Source organism: Odontesthes bonariensis, chromosome 6 (genome assembly GCF_027942865.1).
Source record: "Odontesthes bonariensis isolate fOdoBon6 chromosome 6, fOdoBon6.hap1, whole genome shotgun sequence".
In the NCBI taxonomy this organism is placed as follows: domain Eukaryota; kingdom Metazoa; phylum Chordata; class Actinopteri; order Atheriniformes; family Atherinopsidae; genus Odontesthes; species Odontesthes bonariensis.
Window position 1 is genome coordinate 40409062 of NC_134511.1, and position 16659 is coordinate 40425720.

The 16659-nt window shown below is 40.2% G+C and overlaps 2 protein-coding genes and 1 long non-coding RNA gene across 3 annotated transcripts; all 3 read left to right on the forward strand.

Moving 5' to 3' along the window:
• Positions 1-7421: 7421 nt before the first annotated feature.
• Positions 7422-7979, forward strand: LOC142383023 (uncharacterized). The gene is made up of 3 exons (XR_012769989.1): positions 7422-7437; positions 7532-7630; positions 7718-7979. It is a non-coding gene; the product is annotated as an uncharacterized LOC142383023 (long non-coding RNA).
• Positions 7980-9853: 1874 nt separating this feature from the next.
• Positions 9854-11671, forward strand: LOC142383024 (uncharacterized). Its single transcript, XM_075469143.1, has 6 exons — positions 9854-10006; positions 10535-10677; positions 10795-10859; positions 10964-11098; positions 11191-11289; positions 11377-11671. Exons 1-6 carry the CDS (start codon positions 9902-9904, stop codon positions 11430-11432), a joined length of 603 nt encoding a protein of 200 aa, XP_075325258.1. The 5' UTR covers positions 9854-9901; the 3' UTR covers positions 11433-11671.
• Positions 11672-14009: 2338 nt separating this feature from the next.
• Positions 14010-16501, forward strand: LOC142382684 (saxitoxin and tetrodotoxin-binding protein 1-like). The gene is made up of 6 exons (XM_075468801.1): positions 14010-14185; positions 15094-15236; positions 15373-15440; positions 15682-15810; positions 15925-16020; positions 16100-16501. The coding sequence occupies exons 1-6, from the start codon at positions 14075-14077 to the stop codon at positions 16183-16185; spliced, it is 633 nt and encodes a 210-aa protein (XP_075324916.1). The 5' UTR covers positions 14010-14074; the 3' UTR covers positions 16186-16501.
• Positions 16502-16659: the final 158 nt, after the last annotated feature.

The window sequence follows — 16659 nt, forward strand, 5'->3', positions numbered from 1 at the left end:
GTCAACGTGTCTTCTTCGTCTTTCCACTGGCGAGGCTTTTGTATTTCAGCGCGTAGTCCTCACAGTTATTCCAAAACTGTGTCTTAAGGTCTGCTCTCCATCTTCTCCGATGGTGTTTCGAAGACGACAGCACTTAGAACGAGGAGTATTTGAGTGTTAATCCTGCCAAGCACACATTGGGCTGGTGTGCTCTGGGGCACTCGTGGTCCAAAAGGTGGGAGAAACAAACTTATGAGCAAAGGTTCATGAGCTGAACAGACAAATCTGGGTATAAAAAGTGAAAGTGACTGTATATCAAGAGTTGCCCCCCCCTCCCACTGTCATATATATAGTTGTGGAGAGGCGAGGTCGCTTCCTCATTACTACCAGTGACTGGCTGATGTTACCTGAGGACCTGTTGGCTGCAGCATTATGATAACTGCACAGATCTGAAAGTTTCAATGTTTTCAACTTGGTTCCATAGAAGAGAACCCTGATAACTAAATGTTCAGCTTCCCTTCTAGAACTGGAAACTCTTGAAGCCCTATATGAACCCCCACTTTCCATAATGACATATTTAAGATAAGACTGGTTTTAGCCTTAGAAGACAGTTAAATGGCAATGCAGTAGTCTAACGTGTATCAAATGCATTAAACAGCTTTTAAGTGCCACTTTGGCACAGGATTCTCTTAATTTTGCTAATATTTTGCAGATAAAAGAAAAAAGTAATCCATTAAATTCCGTGTGATTGTGCGTGATTAAAAGGATATGATCTGGTAAAAATATATTCTAAAGCTCCTCACAGTAGTAATGAAAGCCAAAAGATCAGCATGATCCACCACTTTTTAATCTACTCAGTCGCTGTTATCACATTTACTGAACGTGCTGGTTAACTTTGCATTTACTTAAAGAGGTACATATTTTGCTAAAGAAGCTGTTTCTCAAAGCACAAAAAGCAGAAAGATACAATGAGTGGTGCATCAAGTTATATGGTGCTGGAACCTACCCCAGCTGCTAGTGGGTGAAAGTTTTTCCCCGTACATCATACCTAAAAACTGCAACAATATGATAATATTAATCCCCTCATTCTGCACATGACATACTAATAAAGGAATAAAAAGCAAATATAGGTTTAAGTGCAGTTATGGTATCCACATTTGTAATGCATTTGAGTCATTATTACGCAATCCCACCATTGCACTACGCCCCCACCTCAAACCCCCCTCACCTTTTATGTCACATGTTCTGTGCAAGTATTTATTGCAGGACACTGCATGAGCAAAGTTATCCATGATGTGGAAGGAAGGATTATTAATAAAACTGGACAATATGGGTCTGGGAGGTAACGTATATAATTGGATTAAGGATTTTTTGTTTGGCCGTGCCATCAGAGTCCGAGTTGACAATTCATATTCTCGAAGGCATGAAGTTGAGAATGGAACCCCGCAGGGGAGTGTAATTAGACCTCTTTTGTTTTCTATCATGATAAATGATATATATACACAAGTAGGATCTCATATTGGTAAGTCACTGTTTGCAGATGATGGAGCTATTTGGAAAAGGGGCAGAAATGTAAATTATATTGTAGGTAAGATTCAGGAAGCCATCACGGAAATTGAAAGCTGGTCTCTGACATGGGGGTTTAGATTGTCGGTGGAAAAAACTGAAACTTAATTTTTTACGAGGAAAAGGATAGGTGAGGAGGTTAGGTTAAAACTTTATGGACAAGAACTAAAGAAAGTTAAGACATTTAAGTTTATGGGAATATGGTTGGATGAGAGAGTCACATGGAGTATTCACATCGATAAAGTAGTAGATAAATGTAAAAAGGTTTTAAATGTTATGAGGTGCTTGGCAGGCACTAAGTGGGGGGCTGATAGAGCTGCTTTGAGGAACATATACACAGCCCTAATTAGATCAGTCATAGAATACGGACTAATAGTGTATGGTTCAGCTGCATACTCTTCTCTAGAAAAATTAGATAGAATCCAGGCACAAGCACTAAGGATATGCTGTCAGATCTACACCAGTGTCGGCACTTCAGGTAGAGGTTGGAGAAATACCAATTTCTTTAAGGAGAAAACAGTTAATTGTTAGTTACTGGGCAAATCTACAGGGCCACAAAGATACTCACCCTACTAAACAAACTGTAAAAACAAGTTGGGAAAGTAACAAAAGTAAAAAAGAAAGTTTTTGTGTTTGTGTTTCGGAGCTATGTAAGGAATTCAAAGTTAAAGAATGGAATATTAGTCCGACGGTGGTGGTATCAGTTGTTCCACCATGGGTGCTACCTCAACCTATAGTAGATTTATCATTATTGAAACGGGTACATTCAATGAAAAATAAAATCAATGTGCAGGCTTACGTGAACACTGTTCTACATGAGCAATATGGGCAGTTTACACAAATATTTACAGATGGAACCAAAAATCCAGAAAATGGTCAAACTAGTTGTGCATTTTATGTTCCTGAATTAAAGGTCAAAGTGGGGAAGCGAACGAGTGATCACTTAGCAGTATACACAGTAGAGATGATGGCTATCTCACTAGCACTTCAGTGGATAGAGGAAGTACAGCCAATGCGAGTGGTCATTTGCTCTGACTCCAGTGCAGCTCTGGAGAGTATAAACAACTTCTCTTCAGAATGTCGTCAGGATATTTTACATTAAATTTTACACATCATGTTTAGGTTACTTCATTTGGGAATTGTTGCTCAATTTGTGTGGGTTCCAGCGCATGTGGGGATTGGAGGGAATGAGGTAGTGGATCAAATGGCAAAATGTGGCTTGAAAGCAAACCAGATTGATATAATGGTACCCATCAGTACAGCAGAAATCAAATCTGTTACAAAAGCTGTCATCAAACAACAATGGCCAAAGTTGTGGGACAGTAACACTAAAGGAAGACATTTACACCAGATACAAAGGGAGGTAGGAACAGAAAGCACTTGGGGGAGTAGTAGAGGAGAACAGAGCATTAAAGCTGCGGTCGGCAACTTTTTTTTAGTCATATTAGCTTGAACTGTCATGGGATTCTGGAAGTAGAATATTAAATAGGCTGTTTAGGAAAAATAACGAAATCTGTAGCTCCCTCTGAAGCCTGTAATCGTGCTTGCAAAAACCGAGCGCTCCCGGCTGTTTTTAACCAATCAAGTTAGGGTGGAGGAATCCTACCTGTCAATCACAGCTTGTGCACACGCTGCTGAGCGTGAGTCTGCCCCAGCTTGTGTGCGCGCACACTGGTGTGAACTCACATGCACAACCTCGTCCACAGAGGGGGAGGGGTTTGGGGGGCGGTTTGGAGCTTGTCAGAGGTTGGGGGAGGGACCTGAAAGTTGTGTCAGTTCGAATTTTCCGACTTTAGACTCGCAATTTTGAAAACCTGCCGACTGCAGCTTTAACAGCAGGATAAAATTAGGCCACTCTGGGTTAAATTCAACAATGCATCTGATTGGAAAACATCCAACTGGCAAGTGCGATGGTTGCCAACAACCAGAGACAATACATCATGTATTTTTTAGCTGCCCGGAATATACAAGGCAAAGACTCATGCTGAAAACTGCACTGGAACACTTTAGCATCAAGGACATGGACTTCAAGGCAATATACGAAAGTAAATCCAGAAAGGAAGTAAACAAGCTGATCTTCAAGTTCCTCAAAAACACTGGTCTGAGGACGAGGATTTAAGATGAACATTAAATAAATCAACAGTAGGTGGCGATATATGCTCCAAGGCTCATCCTGATGGCGTCCACATCATAGGTGGAGACTTCAACCAGGCACGCTTAGGGACTATACCACCAGAATTCACCCAGTATGTGAAATGTGCCACCAGAGGTCAGAACACATTAGATCACATTTATTCAAACATTAAGAAGGCATATAAAGCAGTTCCCTCTCCACACTTAGGACTCTCAGACCATATTTCACTGCTTATCATCCCAGCATATACACCCTGCAGGAAGAGAGCTAGGCCTGTTGTAAAGACTGTTAAAACCTGGCCGGAGGGGGCTCTAGCACAGCTACAAGACTGCTTTGAGCACACTGTGTGGGACATATGTGCACAACCAGACCTGGATGAGTACACCCAAACTGTGCTGTTCTACATTACAGCTTGTGTGGACACAGTCACTGTGAACAAGGTAGTCAGGGTTTTTCCAAACCAGAAACCATGGATGAACAAGACTGTACAGACTCTTCTCAAAGCCCGCGATGCTGCATTTAGATCTGGGGACACAGTCAGGTACAGTTCAGCCAGAGCTGACCTGAAAAGGGCCATCAGGGAGACGAAACTATAAGGAAAAGATAGAGGACCACTTTACAGACGACGACCCAAGGCGAGCATGGCAGGGAATAAAGACCATCACTAACTACAAAGGCAGCAACTCCACGCTCTCCAACACCGATGCCTCGCTAGCAGAGGAACTGAACTGTTTCTTTGCTCGCTTCGAGGTCAAGAGTCCAACATCGGGTGCGCTGCCCTCACCTGCTCCCAGTACCTACTCACTCATAGTACAGGAGGATGATGTAAGGAGGGTGCCTGGGAAGGTGCTCAAGGGATGCGCCGATCAGCTTACGGCTGTCTTCACCAACATCTTCAATCGGTCCCTTGCCCAAGCCGCCATTCCATCCTGCCTGAAGACATCCACCATCATCCCAGTTCCGAAAAAGCCCTCGCCCAGCAGTCTGAATGACTATAGACCAGTTGCACTCACACCTGTTATTATGAAGTGCTTTGAGAGGCTGGTATTAAAGCACATCAAAACCAGTCTCCCATTGACCCTGGATCCGCATCAGTTTGCCTACTGAGCGAACAGGTCGACGGACGATGCCATCTCCATAGCTCTTCATACAGCCCTAACCCATCTAGAGCACAGCGGTACATATGTGAGGATGCTCTTTGTAGATTATAGCTCAGCATTTAACACAATTATCCCTGACATCCTCATCAGGAAGCTGTCTGACCTAGGCCTCTCCTCTCATATCTGCCGCTGGATTATGGACTTTTGAACCAACAGGCCCCAACATGTGAAGCTCGGCCCCCACAACTCCTCCACCCTCACTCTTAGCACCGGCTCCCCTCAGGGCTGTGTGTTGAGTCCCCTGCTGTACTCATTGTACACCCATGACTGTAAGCCATCCTACCCCAGCAACACCATCATAAAGTTCGCAGACGACACCACACTGGTTGGACTTATTACAGGAGGAGATGAAGCGGCCTACAGATCTGAGGTCCAAAGACTAGTTACATGGTGCACAGAAAACAACTTGTCTCTCAATGCTGGGAAAACCAAAGAACTGATCATAGACTTCAGAAAGTGCAGAGCATATCCCCTCCCTCTTTTTATCAAGGGGGACCCTGTGGAGAGGGTACACAGTTTTAAATTCTTGGGAACCCTGATCTCGGACCAACTCACTTGGACGGACAACACCACAGCAGTGGTAAAGAAGGCACAACAGCGCCTGCACTTTCTCAGACTTCTTAAAAAAAACAACTTGTCTAAGAAGCTGATGGTGCTCTTCTACCGCTCCACTATAGAGAGCGTCCTGATGTACTGTGTGTCTGTATGGTACGCTGGATGCTCTGCAGCAGACAGAAAACGTATACAGCGAGTAATCAACACAGCACAGAAGATCATTGGTTGTCCTCTACCCTCACTAGAGGAAACTGCCAACTCAAGACTGATCTCAAAAGCCCAAAAAATCACAAAGGACTGTTCTCACCCAGGTCACACACTGTTTGAACTCTTGCCCTCAGGGAGACGTTATAGATGTCTAAAAGCAAGAACTAGCAGGTTTAGGAATAGCTTCTTTCCTAAGGCAACAACACTTTTAAATGAAGCTAAACTTTTTTAACTTTTTAATGATGCAGATTGCACAGATGTTACTTAGCACCTTGCACTTTATGCTCATCAGATCTATCTAGTCATCTATTTATTATCATTTATCACATGCTTTTATTCTTATCAAACATGCTGCTGTTGATATGACAAAAATGGGGGATATTTGCAATGTTTGCATGTGGATGTGTGTGTGTCTGTGTGTATGTATGGATTGTAAAGATGGACTTTTTAAGTGTTAATGTGTTGACGCACTTTACTAGAGTGGCTCTATGAAATCTCATTGTACTAAATTCAATGACAATAAAGGCATTCAATTCAATTCAATATCTTCGCACATTAACGCAGTTTTTTTTTATTTTTTTATTTTATTATTGTAAAAGTCTGCTGCTGTCTGCTGTGGAACCGGAAAAGAAAGTAATCAGCGGATCCACCAAACCTGGAGAAGGGTACAGAACTTTTACTCGGCCATTTTCATTTTAAAGTTCTTCCAGACGGCGGAGTCGACAGAACCAAAGTCATCTGTAAACACTGCCAAGTTGAATTGTCTTCTCAGCGTAGTAGTTCCAGTCTAAAATATCACTTAAAGGCAAAACACACAACTGATAGCAGCAAGTCATTCAAGGAAACAGACAGTGGAGCGAGGCTTCTACATAAAAACTACAGAAAGATGCTGATGTTAAAAGTGTGTTTGCACAACAAATGTTATGGCACTTTCATTCATATGGCAGCACATTTAAAATAAAACCAAATGCTAAAAGCTATACACTACTTTTGGATTCATTTTTGGATTTTGCGTACAAATGCGATTAATCGTGATTAATCAGAGAAGTCATGTGATTAATTAGATTGAACATTTTAATTGTTGCCTAGCACTACCTATAACCAATGGAGCCCTTGTCGGCTACTGCACAACAATTTTCACAAGAGCTTAAATTAAAAAAATAATGAGTAAAATAAACATTTTTGTTGCAGTTTTGCTGATGGATTTTTACAGAATTACTTCCAGAATGACCCCCCCCCCAACACACACACACAAAATATGCTTTAAAAGTATTGTCTCTTTTACTTCTCTTTAGAGATATGGAAAATGGATATTCCACTGTGCAACATCAGACAGCGAGGAACAGATGAAAGTACTGCCAACTACCAACAGCTCCTTGATTGAAATGACACCTTTACCAGGAAGTGATGAGTTCAACCTGCGCTTAGCAGACAGAATGTAAGTTGTGAGTTCTGAGAGTGAGTGTGAAAACCTTTTAAAGAAACAAGAACATAAAGTATCTGGTTTTCATGAGCTTGTCATGTTTACTTCCCTTTGCAAGTGATGGGAATTGTATTTACGGAGAAGGTAATTCCACCACGTCAGGAAACACTACTAAAATTACATGTAAGTATAGCATGTATTAGTGTTTGTGCTTTAGCAAGCAAATTCTAGTAGTCGTCCAAGTACATAACACAATATTAATCATATGTCTTTAGTTTACGTTAACAACATAGCGTCTTCTGAGACATCTGGGAAATATCTGGGGACGTTCCCTGACTGTGTTCTCTGAATGGACGAATCGGTGAGGGAATTAAATGGGGAAACAAAAACAACCAAAACCCTCTACCTCTTCAGTAAGTTTAAAGCTATTTACTTCCAGTCAAATGAAAAATAAAGTGTCAGATTGTCTCGATTCATTTTTTTGAAATAATATTTACTTTGTTTCAGCAAAGACAGGGAAACTCGATGCTTCCCAACTGGAAGTCTTCAAGAAGCAGGCCGAGTGTCTCAACATTACATTAGATTTCTACTTTCCAGATACTACAGGTAAGATCCTCTTTTTTCTCTCTATACCTATCAGTGTAAACAGCAGCATTCAGCATTTAATCCAGCTTGACTTCCTTCCTGTTCCAGACCTGTGTCCTGATGAGAAGAAGGCTGCTGAGGATGTGAAGACTGAGGAACAGTAGAGGAAACACACGTCGTCCCCTCCATTCTGTCCTAAAACCTGAAGTTGCTGTCATTTTTATTAACCAAATCAGTGTTCAGTTGTGCATTCTTATTATGAGAAAACAAACAGCAACTCTTTATTGTTTTGTGTGTGAAACAATGGAGCCGTGCTGAATCTGCTGCAAACGATTAACCGCTGTGTCCTGGTCTGGTTTCACATTTTCTGTCAGACTTAATAAACAAAGATGAAAAAAAAGACGGGATTGTTCTGTTGACAACACAGAGCCCCCTTGGATTCCAACATTACATCTGCTTTCTCATCAGACTTTCTATTTAGGTGTAGTGGTTAGCACCATCGTCTCACAGCAAGAGAGTTCCAGGTTCAACTCCCGGCTGGGGCCTTTATATGTGGAGTTTGCATGATCTCCCCGTGTATGTGTGGGTACTCTGGCTTCCTCCCACTGTCCCAAAAAAAGGTTAATAGGTGTCTCTAAAATTGTCCTTAGGAGTGTGTCTGGTTGTTTGTCTCTGTGTGGCTCTGTCCAGGGTGACCCCGCCTCTCGCCCGATGGCCGCTGGGATAGGCTCCAGCCCCCCCCCGCGACCCGACCGGACGGATTCAGTGGGTATAGAAAATGGATGGATGGACTTTAGGAACATTCAAACATCAATGCTATTGACATGCATAGCATCCATTGCACAGTATTAACCCCTCAAATTTGCGTGTGAGCTGTTCAGAACATGTTAAGAGCTCGCTTTTTTCTTTGAATTACGAGATTCTATCCCACAAGACACGAAGCAGTGGCTTATTACTGATCACACTTTACTCATAACTTATGTCAAAATGTAACATATTGTACTGGAACAGAGCATTTACATGTATGAGAAAGTTACATTTAATGCTGTCTATGACATTTTTATGACATTCATTTTCTTAGGGCTCATCATCTTTTAAAGCAGCTGCAGGTTCAATACAAAGCTTAGTCCTAAATATTTTATCCAGTGCGGACAACGGTTTTAGGCAAAAATTTGTTATTGAATATTTAAGTTAATTTGTGTTTTAAAAAATAAAAACACACACACATATGTATATATATATATATGTATGTATGTATTTATGTATGTATATATATATATGTATATATATATGTATATATGTGTGTGTATATATATATATATGTATATATGTGTGTATATATATATGTGTATATATATATATGTGTATGTATATATGTGTATATATGTGTATATATGTGTATATATATATATATATATATATATATATATATATATATATGTGTATATATATGTGTGTATATATGTATATATATATATATGTATATATATATATGTGTATATATGTATATATATATGTGTATATATATATGTGTATATATATATATGTGTATATATATATATATATATATATATGTATATATATATATGTGTATATATGTATGTGTGTATGTATATATGTGTATATATATATGTGTATATATGTATATATGTGTATATGTGTATATATGTGTATATGTGTATATATATATATATATATATATATATATGTGTATATATGTATATATGTATATATGTGTATATGTGTATATATATATATATATGTGTATATATGTGTGTACGCTTTGCAGACACATATATATAAAATCGAGCATGGTTTATGCTGACTTGTCAAGAAACAGAACCTGCTGATCCTTTTTATGCATTCAAGCGCTGATAAATGTCCTCGTCCACATTACGGATGGAGAGCAACTGTTTCACTGGGCAACATGAAACTCCAGCTGGAATACAACCTTACCCCCCAAGTAACTATGCATTTTATTTATTGTTAAATGTTCTGTTCTCATACTCTGAGGCAACACATAAAAAATGTTACTGTATACTACATGTTTATTCCCACACTGCACAAAGTACGTTCATAAAAGAATGAATTGCAAATGTCGGCAGCCAAAATGACTTGGTGTCCGCATTTGTGTCTGCACTGATGTATTTGGGTCATTATTACACGATTGCACCATTGCACAAAGCCCCCACCTAAAGCCCCTCTCCCTCAGTTATATAACGGGCTCTCTGCTGTCCTGCATGAGCAAAGTTATCCTGTTCTTGCTGTTGCATCCTCATTTCCCTTCTGAACATGTGTGTTCAGCTTTGTTTAGCTTTGCTGGCTCTCTCCTCACTGACGGCTGCATCTGATCCAGGCTGTGATGAGCTGATTAAACCTCTGGAGGATCGAAGCGAGGTATGTTTTCCTCAGAATTGACATCAAGTAAAAAGCTTAATCAAGAGTTTCTTGTTTTAAAAGGCTCCACTTGTTACTTCACGCTTAACTTTACTTACATCCAGTAGAACATTTGTAGGGTATTGTTTGGCTATTTTTATTTTGGTGTGTTCAGATTGCCGTACAAAACATTTTCATACAGATTTTAAAGCTCTATAAGCTACAGGAAAAAAATAAAGGGTACATTTTATTAAGATAAGAATTTGGAGTATAGAGTATATAGAGTTCTCTATAATTACTTAAACAGGTCGAATGAACAGATTGCAGAAGACTCAAGAATGACTGTGATAGGACTCTAATCAAACTAGAAATTATTTTACATTTCACAGAGTAATCAATCGTAAAAATTGAAGCCTCAGTAAATTGAGGATTGAGCTAATAACGCGTTCACTTTTTGAATATACCATACTTAAAATGGATCTGCTAACCAACGGATTACCAGACAATTTACCTAAAAAGTGGGTTTCAATTTTTCTTTTCGGTATCTAGGTTTACGGAAAATGGATATTCCACGTTTTAGCATCAGACAGTGAAGAGATGCTGAAAGCAGTTAAAATTTCCAACAGCTCCTGGATGGCAATGTCTCCTGTACCTGGAAGTGTTGACTATAACATGCGCTTTGCAGACAGGATGTAAGTTGGGATCTGCTGAGAGTGAGCGTTAAAACCTTGAATGAGATTAAACAGAATAAAACAGTGCAGAAAGTATCTGGTTTTCATGAACTTGTTATGTTTATCTTTCTTTGCAAGTGATGGAAAATGTGAATACGGAACTGCTAACTCCACCACTTCAGAAAACTCTACGAAAGTAACATGTAAGTTAAGTATAGTGTGTATTAGTATATTAGCTTCAACAAGCAGAGTCTACTCATACTTAAAAAAATAACAACTTCTTAATCAAATGTTCTGTCTCATTTAGTTTACTTTAACTCAACTACTTATGGGCATGTCGGGAAATATCTGGAGACGTGCCCTGACTGTGTTCTCTGGATGGACGAGGAGACGACGGAGGGGAATGGGGAACCAAAAAAATGCAAATCCCTCTACCTCTTCAGTAAGTTTAAAGCTATTTACTTCCAGTCAAATAAAAAAAAAGTGTCAGATTGTCTCGACTCATTTGTTAAAATAATGTTTACTTTGTTTCAGCAAAGACAGGGAAACTCGATGCTTCCCAACTGGAAGTCTTCAAGAAGCAGGCCGAGTGTCTCAACATTACATTAGATTTCTACTTTCCAGATACTACAGGTAAGATCCTCTTTTTTCTCTCTATACATATCAGTGTAAACAGCAGCATTCAGCATTTAATCCGGCTTGACTTCCTTCCTGTTCCAGACCTGTGTCCTGATGAGAAGAAGGCTGCTGAGGATGTGAAGACTGAGGAACAGTAGAGGAAACACACGTCGTCCCCTCCATTCTGTCCTAAAACCTGAAGTTGCTGTCATTTTTATTAACCAAATCAGTGTTCAGTTGTGCATTCTTATTTTGAGAAAACAAACAGCAACTCTTTATTGTTTTGTGTGTGAAACAATGGAGCTGTGCTGAATCTGCTGCAAACGATTAACCGCTGTGTCCTGGTCTGGTTTCACATTTTCTGTCAGACTTGATGAATAAATATGAGAAAAAATGACTCTTTAAATTTATTTTTGCCTGAAAAAAAATAGACTTTTCTCAATTTCAGTGATTTCTGTTGAAGTGTTGACGACACAGAGCCCCCTTGGATTCCAACATTATATCTGCTTTCTTATTGGGTTTTCTAAATACTGAGCTTTAAAACAGTGAAAATGTTTTTGGGAACATAAAAACATCAATGCTATTGACATCCTCAGTGCACTCTAATTGCACAATATGTTCCTGAGGTGCAAAGGTCCAAAGACAAAAATATCAGTTTTGTCTGAATTTCGAAGAAGAACAAGACAATTCTGAGTCATCCAAGTCTTTAAATCTTTAAGACCCACTTTTAGCGTAACCAGCACATTGGTTTTATCTGGCCTTATGGAAAACTGTAGCAGAGTATCATCAGCATTGCAATGAAAATGTATGGCATGCTGTACATAATATTACCTGAAGCTAAGCTTGTAAAGTGAAAAGTACTGTGCAACTCCATAACTTGCTCTGGAGTGTGAGGAAGTGTGTGAAATCCATCAGATAAATCTGACTCAAACCAGCCTAATGCAGTTCCTTCAATCCCAAAAACATGTTCGAGCCTCTGTGATCGAATGTTGTTATAAATCTCATCAAATGCAGCACTGAGATCCAACAGTCCAGGCACAGGCAGAAGTCTGCCATCAGAAGCTAAGAGGAGATCACTGGGAACTTTCACCAGCGCTGTTTCAGTGCCACAACCCAGCGGAAACTCTTCAAACACATGATTTCTGTACTAGTGATGACAGAGTAGAGAAAGAAATGTAGATATGGAAGGGACATTAAATATTGCTCTATGATTTGATTAGTAGTTTGATTGAATCAATAGTTTGATTACAGCGACCTTAGAAGTCGTGTGGTGATCTTGGTGATCTTGATTGAGGGAAACAGTCTGGTTCGGATAGGGTCTAAAATTGAAGTTGATGCTTGTTGTCAGCTCAGAGAGCTTGATAAGTCAGAAACAGACTAAAAAGGTTCTAATCCGGTTCTACAGACACTTCTAAAGCTGCTGTTCTTGATGATACGTCAGTGGCAAAGGTAGGAGTCACTATGGGTTAACGGAGTTAGGATTATTAGTCAGCCTGGCTACAGTGCGGAAAAGAAATCTTGGCTTGTTCTTATTCTCTTTTATAAGTGATGAATAATGAGTAGTTCTAGGTTTGCGAAAGGCTTTCTTATACATTATCAAAAATCTCTTTCTAGACTAAAGGAGATTCTTCTAAATCGGTGGAACAACTATAGCAAGTCCTGCTGTAAAGTATACAGTTGCTATTGGAATGCAGCCTTCGACCAAGTTAGTCAGCATTGTACTTTATGGCAATGTCCCTGAGAAAAGCAAAGATGGTAGATGTTTTTAGATCTCTCTCTTATTACCGGAAAAGTTCTGAAATATCTTCTTCCCTAATCTCTGCTGTTACATTTGTTGGTTTTGGCTTGGCTACTCACCAAGTGATATCTCCTTTTTGGAGGGCCATTCTGAGCCAATACTTGGGGAACAAAGTGGTCAGAGTGATGTAAGAAGACCCACTCTTTACTGAGTGTGCACCATGCTGAGTTCTGTGTGACCTCATTTCAAATGAACTGAACTGATCAAGAGTAGAGACAGACAACATCGAGCGGATTCCATCTGCACGATGAATATCAACTAACAGACAAACTGATCATTTCATTGAAAAGCGTTGCTGAGATTCCTCACTTGGCCCATCGGTGGCTGTTAATTGCAGAAAATGGTCACCAGAATGTATTACCAAAGAAAAACAGCTTATGTAAATCTCCCCAGTCTGTTCATGCCACCAGTGTCGAAAGGCGAGACGAACACAAGAAGAGAAATGTTTCCATGTACGTGTGAGTGACTTTCTTTTTGCTTTTCTGCCTTTGTGTGTGAGAGAGTCTTTGTGCAACATTGTGTACACTTATTGAGAGATGCAGGGGTCTTACTATTCAAACTCTGCCAGCTGGTTATTATGTAACAAGGTAAATAGGACACAAGCCCCTGCTGACTTGAGGCGAAAAGTGAAGCTTTTTTTTTCCCAGAGAAGAGAGAGAACTTTCTGAGCGTGTGCTTTTCATATCATGTTGTGAGGACATTATTTTGCAATTTAATGAGGACAAAAGCAAGTTTCCATGATATGAATCATTTTAGGGTGCAATTTTTCTGAGGTTATGTTGAGGTTATAGCTGGGTTCATATCGAGTGCCTGAGAAATGAACGCGAGTCTGTACAATACCCTTTGGAAGCTTTGGAAACAAGCGTGTGTGTGTGGGTGTGTGTTTGCGTGTGGCCCAGCCCACTGTTAGAACCAATCCCCCGGTTCCCTGGAAGGGGCTCTAGCTGGCAGCAGGATCCCTGACATTAGTTGTTGCTCTCTGGCTGCCTGCTGTCTGGAGCCATGGCTGCACAGCTGGTTGTTGCTCTGCTGGCTCTCGCCTCCCTGGGTGCCGCATCTGAACCCGACTGTAAAGAGCTCGTTAAGCCTCTGGTGCTGGACAACCACAGCCCTGTGAGTATCCTTAATTGTTTGTTAGGGACAAGTCATGCGTGAGGAGGCTTGAAATGTAACTTGATTTGCTGAGTTTTGTTTTTGTGTTCTATCAAAATTTACTACAGTGTGAGTAAACTGCGACTGAAGCTGTTAAGAAGCACCAAGGTGGATAATGTATCCTCAAACTGTTAAACATTACTCTTGGAAATTTAAAGTTACTGGCAGCATGGTTGACTGAACGCAGCTCTATTTCAATGCACAATGAAACAATGTAGTTGTGGTGTAAAGCAGAATTATGTCATAACTAAACAGAATGTGACAGTTTCGTATATTTCTGTTGTAATAAATGATCCAATTTTTATATTGTACTGAAGTATTTAAAGCTATCTCAGTGTGATTGATTTGAATAATTACTAATTATGAAATCATATAATAATCATATAATACTGTAATAATGTAAGCTACAGTTACCAGTATTATGATACTATGAGCAATGCTCTTTACGAAAAATTAGCTTGCTCATCTGAGCCATATAACATTACATTTTCCATTGACGGCTCCCGCATTGTATTTGCCGTCTTACAAGAGCAAGCATCTATTATTCCATCAAGGATCTTTGGAACAGTTTTGTCACATTTTCAAACGTTCCTTCGAGTTGCAATTCTGAACATGCTTTTAAATAATCTCACCAATCACACTGCATGCAAACCTCCTCAAAGGATGACGTTACACGACACTTGTCACGGGAGTCTGGAAGCCTCCATTTTCATGATTTTTTTTAAGCAGGGGCTCAGATGTGTTCCCGAGGTTACGGGTAATCTTTCAGTCTTGCAGTGATACCAAGACAAAGGAACAACACCCAGAAAAACAACTGTCAAACCACCACTATAAATGTTTAGTCTACTATGTGACATGTCTCTGTGCAGATCTATGGAAAATGGGTGCTGCATGTGGGTTCATGGGACGAGCCCGGCCTGAGGAGCGACCTGGTGTCAGTGAATAGCTCCTGGGTGGAAGTGTCGTCTTCCTCAGACAATGAACACATCACCATCTACTGGGCTGACCGCCTGTAAGGACTCTGCTGAATGCAAATGATCGGGAACATGATCTCATCATGACAGACTTTGATTCACATGGAATGAATCTGTGTGTGCAGAGCTCAAAAAGCTCTGGTCTGATCATTTTTTCCCTTTTTCTCACCACAGTAATGAAGATAAATGCCTTCAGGGGGTAGCAAACGCCACCATATCAGGAATGACCAGCCACACCACCTGTATGTGTTGTGAACGTTTTCACTGTACTTTTCTCTGTTTACGCCCTGACTCACGATCCCTCTTTGTGATGTTGGTTCACAAGCAAACACTCTTGAAAGGCTTCTTGGGTCTAAATATTTGTGGCGCATTTTCATTGTTCGACTTTCAGTCTTTAGAAGTAACTGTACAATTCATGCGTGTGGAATTGTTAGTTCCATAATGATTGACTTGAGAATAAGAACTGACTTTCATGTTTCACAGTTAACATCAAGGGTCACACTTCTTACCACGATGGGAAGTATTATGCCACCTGCAGTGACTGCCTCCTGTCTGAAGACACCATTCTCCTCCCTGACGGCAAGTCAAAGGGACGATACCTTTTCCTGTTTAGTAAGATTTTTTTTTAACATATTCTTATATATTTATATATCCGTCACATTTGTGTGCTTCACGTTAGTTTCTTTCTTTCTGTTTTCTCCCTTCTCTCTGGCCCCTCTTTTAAAGCACGGACTGGCACTCTGGAGCCATCTGAGTTGGAGACGTTCAAGAAGCAGGCAGAGTGTCTTAAATTTCTTCCAGAGTACCACTTTGTAGGCACAGGTGAGCTCTCATTTCTCCCGCCTACCTATCAGATATCTGATTAAGCTGTCTTGACTCAGTGAATTTTCTCTCATTACAGATCTGTGTCCAGATGCTAGGGAACCTACGCCAGCGGCGGCTGAAAATACAGAGGAAGATCCTGAGATTCCGCTGACTGTAAAGTAGAGCAACTGTACAGAAATGTCACGGTCCTGTGAAAAGCCTCCACATACCTGCACCAATCTAGCTTAACATGCACTAAATTGTGTTGTAAAGCGATATATTTTGCTTTGGGATTTTCTTTCTTTACTTCTGCTGCATCAGAGTTCAAGCCCTGCCTGTGTCATGTCATATTAAGGACACTGTTTGTAGTTCAGCCTACAGTCCTAAATCTCGTGGCTGGGAAAGTCCACACCACCTTGTAATCAGTGTAACAATATTTGTATAACTTGTAATTCACTGATTGTGTGCAGCAATAAAAAAAACAGCACTCTGCCTCAAACAGCACTGTCATTTCTTAATTTTCTAAATAAAAAAGGTTGCTAGACTATGGCATCGTTTTAAAACAGCTATAAGTCCTCTGAAAAGCCTCACTGTTCACTGAACAAACTGTTGCTTAGTAACATCTCGGTCAGGGGGGACAAAAAAGATCTTTCAAAC

Bases quoted from the DNA above. Each gene is read 5' to 3' on its own strand.
- LOC142382684 (XM_075468801.1), top strand. From the start codon at position 14,075: ATGGCTGCACAGCTGGTTGTTGCTCTGCTGGCTCTCGCCTCCCTGGGT. The intron at 15,237-15,372 runs GTAAGGACTCTG...TTCTCACCACAG, and splicing joins ATCTACTGGGCTGACCGCCT to TAATGAAGATAAATGCCTTC. The intron at 16,021-16,099 runs GTGAGCTCTCAT...CTCTCATTACAG, and splicing joins GTACCACTTTGTAGGCACAG to ATCTGTGTCCAGATGCTAGG.
- LOC142383024 (XM_075469143.1), top strand. From the start codon at position 9,902: ATGTGTGTTCAGCTTTGTTTAGCTTTGCTGGCTCTCTCCTCACTGACG. The intron at 10,007-10,534 runs GTATGTTTTCCT...TTCGGTATCTAG, and splicing joins CTCTGGAGGATCGAAGCGAG to GTTTACGGAAAATGGATATT. The intron at 10,860-10,963 runs GTAAGTTAAGTA...TGTCTCATTTAG, and splicing joins AAACTCTACGAAAGTAACAT to TTTACTTTAACTCAACTACT.